This window comes from Parasteatoda tepidariorum, chromosome 5 (genome assembly GCF_043381705.1).
Source record: "Parasteatoda tepidariorum isolate YZ-2023 chromosome 5, CAS_Ptep_4.0, whole genome shotgun sequence".
NCBI classification, from domain to species: Eukaryota; Metazoa; Arthropoda; class Arachnida; order Araneae; family Theridiidae; genus Parasteatoda; species Parasteatoda tepidariorum.
This window is the reverse complement of record NC_092208.1, coordinates 69,727,938-69,731,567: the sequence shown is the minus strand read 5'-3', so window position 1 is coordinate 69,731,567 and position 3,630 is coordinate 69,727,938. Positions and strand designations below refer to the sequence as shown.

General features: G+C 29.2%; 1 protein-coding gene across 1 annotated transcript in view; it reads right to left on the bottom strand.

Moving 5' to 3' along the window:
* The window catches only part of LOC107441118 (rifampicin phosphotransferase), a gene marked incomplete at its 3' end in the record, with an annotated part of 93,960 nt that overhangs the window by 12,500 nt on the left and 77,830 nt on the right, over positions 1-3,630 (bottom strand). The window contains 5 exon segments of the mRNA XM_071181070.1: positions 195-258; positions 381-481; positions 1,823-1,882; positions 3,287-3,379; positions 3,463-3,525. Of these exon segments, the coding sequence (XP_071037171.1) occupies positions 195-258; positions 381-481; positions 1,823-1,882; positions 3,287-3,379; positions 3,463-3,525 (381 nt within the window).

Genomic DNA, 3,630 nt, shown 5'->3' with positions numbered 1-3,630 from the left:
TTCCGGCTTTTTTTCCGGTTTTTTAATTAACATTTTTTTTTTAATAAACTGTTGTTTGTTATTTTTTATTTATTATTTCCCACCCCCTTTTTTTCATATGTCTATAATTTTTCTTTGTTTTATTCTTCATTTTGAACTTATATATATATATATATATATATATATATATTACTGAAATCATAAAAAAAATTTACCTTTGACATTTCTCTATTCTGAACTCCTTTTCGACTTCGAGATATCAAGAATTTCAGAGTTAGTCTGGAAGTAAAGTGCAAACTACTTTAAACGTTTCTTTAGACACAAGTTACTTATAAAACTGAAAAGAAATTCAACTTAATCAAACGGAAATTTAATTATTCGTATTCTTTAAAATAGATTACCTTGTCTTGAGCCCGACGTTTATTCCCAAATCTTTCAATGTTTTGTTAAAATTCTCTTCTTTCTTATTTGTTACTTTTTTCGATGATGATCCGGCGAGATTCTGTAAATAAAAAATGCATAAATAAGTATTAGATGTGCAAACACTCTGATCTGTATTTTAAGGTTTTGAAACTAACATCTATTTTAAGCTTTAACTTATGAGAATATCAATCCCTCACCCAATGCAAAATTAATTGAAAAATAAAAGGGACCTGATTATTAATTATTTATCATAATAAAGTTTTGATATAAGCTCTTCTTTTCACAGAAGTCTTGATTTAAGTTGTTTGTTTAGGGGTATATCAATACTACTATTTCATTATAGTCTTGATATACCCCTTAAATAAAAACTCTTAGTTAAAGTAGTTAAATCTTAATACTGGGCACTAAATATGATAAAGCACCCTCGCAATCGATCTCTGACATTACTGACGGTCAAAATGAAATGCATATTTAATACAAGTGCATAATTGGTGCAATTGGCTGTATCTAATTAGGATCTTTTAAAAAAGGTCATTCCGTTGAGTACAAGAAACTGCGAAAACTGGCTTTATGGAATGTTGGATGCTTGATTATTTCATTCCGCTTGGAACATCGGGGAAACTATTCTGTTCGGTGAAAAAAAACATGGGAAACTAGCATTAAGAAACATTTGATTGAAATTTAATTACTTCTTTCCGTTGAGAACACGAACGAAATTCTAGAAAACCATTCCGTTCTGAATAAGAAATAAATACCAGAAAACCAGCATTAAGAATCGTTGAATGCTTGATTATTTCATTCCATTTAAAACACCAAAGAAATTACAGAAAAATATACTGTTCTGAATAACAAAAAAACTGCGGAAAACTAGCATTAAGAATCGGTGAAGCCTCGGTTAATTCATTCCATTTAGAACAGAACAAAAATTATATGAACCCTACCGTTCAGAACAAGAAAAAAAACTGTGGAAAAATAGCTATAAGAATCGTTGAATGTTTGATTATTTCAATCCATTCAGAACACGCATTAATGGAAGAAAGGCATTAGAAATCATTAATTCCATTCAAAACAAGACTGAGTTCGTGAAAAACTATTCCATTCAGTTCAAGAAAGAAATTATGGAAAAAGAAAAAGTACTACACTTAAATAAAAAAGCTGGGCATCGAGTTAAAGTGTTTAAGAAGTATGTTTCGAAGTCATTCCAAATTTTGCTACCAATTTTTTTTTTTTTTATCAGCTGAAACCACTTAAGAGAGCTGACTTAAATTTTTATCTTTAATGGTGATTTCGAGATTATCATTAATTGGTTTTAATGTTAATTTCATTGCTCCTTTTTTTAACAATTTGGGATGGATTTAAGAATGCTCAAATGTGATTCACACGAGACTATTTTAAGTTTACTGACTGAAACATTTCATACCTTTAATAGCTGTATGAGAGTTGTAGGATCAGTTCCCCAAGTTTTTTGCCGCATATCAAACTGAAAAAAAGGTAAAGAATATTGAGATTAAATACTGAGAATATTTGAGATTACTTTAAAATATTGAAGATTATTCAAAGGCTGTTTAAAGAAATGTTATTTGTGATATCCACCATCATGTTTACGACAGCATTTTGTAATTTTAAGTTTTATAAAGCGATACAACAGCTGTCAACTTGTAGGCTGTTCAAAGAAACTTTTACCTAGTGATAGCAAAATGAAATTTGAATTTACAATGTATTCAGACTTTTCATTTATATTTAGTCCACTCATCGAAACACGCAACGATAAGTAGTAGTATAAAATCAAATGGTATTAAATTAAATGTATTAAATCAAGAATAGATGCAAGTAGTTAAAAGTATAAGCGATAAAAATTTTAAAAAGATTTTTTTGCTACCTTAGCAATTTTTGTTTAAATTGAAAATAAACATTAAAATAGAAAAACATTGCTTAGAAAAAAAAATTTAAAAAAAATTTCTGTTTCATCCTTTGTTATTTTGTAAATACCTGTGAATGCGCAGAAAATTACATAGTATGCATGTAAATACTTCATCAATATTGCACGGTTTACGTAATGAAATATCATGTATTTTACTCAAAAGAGGGAACAGGAAATCAAAAAATCCGAGTTAGCTGGTTTTAAAAGCATTTGAAATTGATCAACATTTAAACTCTAATATTAAAAAAATTTATTTTTTAACTTAATTGAGGTCTTGTCTTCTTTAAGGTAGATGTAAATATAAGTTCTCATTATCTTTCTTAGTTATAGAGAAATATGTTACTAAATATAACTCTGTGCACTCCAGGTTCTATCAATGATTAAGAAACGGATGTAATCACGTGAAATTTACAAGATCTAATATAGTATTTACAGGGCGTCCTCAAAAATGTCTCATGAATTTTTAAGATCAATAAAATAAGAAAAAAACGAGATAAAAATGTTGGGTGTGAGGCATTATGCTGGAGAAACGAGCTATTTTAATCCAACCAAATTGCATATTTAGTTAAATTTCTCGCCAATATGTGGCGCCAGACTGCGTGGCTAAATAACGACTAGAGGATGTCACAGATACAATTTCTTTACAATACTCACATGTCTGCAGCCCCACCTACTGGCGGAAAATTTAGTAAATATGCAATTTGGTGGAGTGAAATGCCTGGTTTCCCACGCATAATGCAGCAAATTATGCATTTTTATCGCGTTCCACTTTTATTTCATTTTTTTTTCGAAATCCATCACTCATTTGTGGGTCAACCGTTACACAATTTTATATTTCTTTTAGAACTCGTAATAAAATGATTAATAAACATTTGGATGGAAAAAAATTGCAGTAATTAGTGTAGCAGGTATTTTGTAGGTGGCACTGCAGACTAAGAGGCACTAAATAACAGAGACATTTACTTCTTTTAAACATCTGTGTCCGTGTCTGGTAAGAAATTCACGGTACTTCTTTCCAGCGTCAGTTTGAGAATTTTGAAGCCATTCCACGATTTCCTGTTTGAAAAAAAGTATTGATTTTAATATAAAATTTACCTGAAATTACTATTGTTGATTATTCAGTAAATAATCGTAATTACCTGATTACTCATTTTCTTCAATTCCCCTGGTGTCTTTTCTTTTGCTATTGCAAAACTCAGACGCTGAATAAAATTCAAATATGTTAAGAAAGCTTTGAAGAGCTTATATTTCAGAACAAACCAGCAATAAATTTGAATATTTTACACTGAATATATATATATATATAT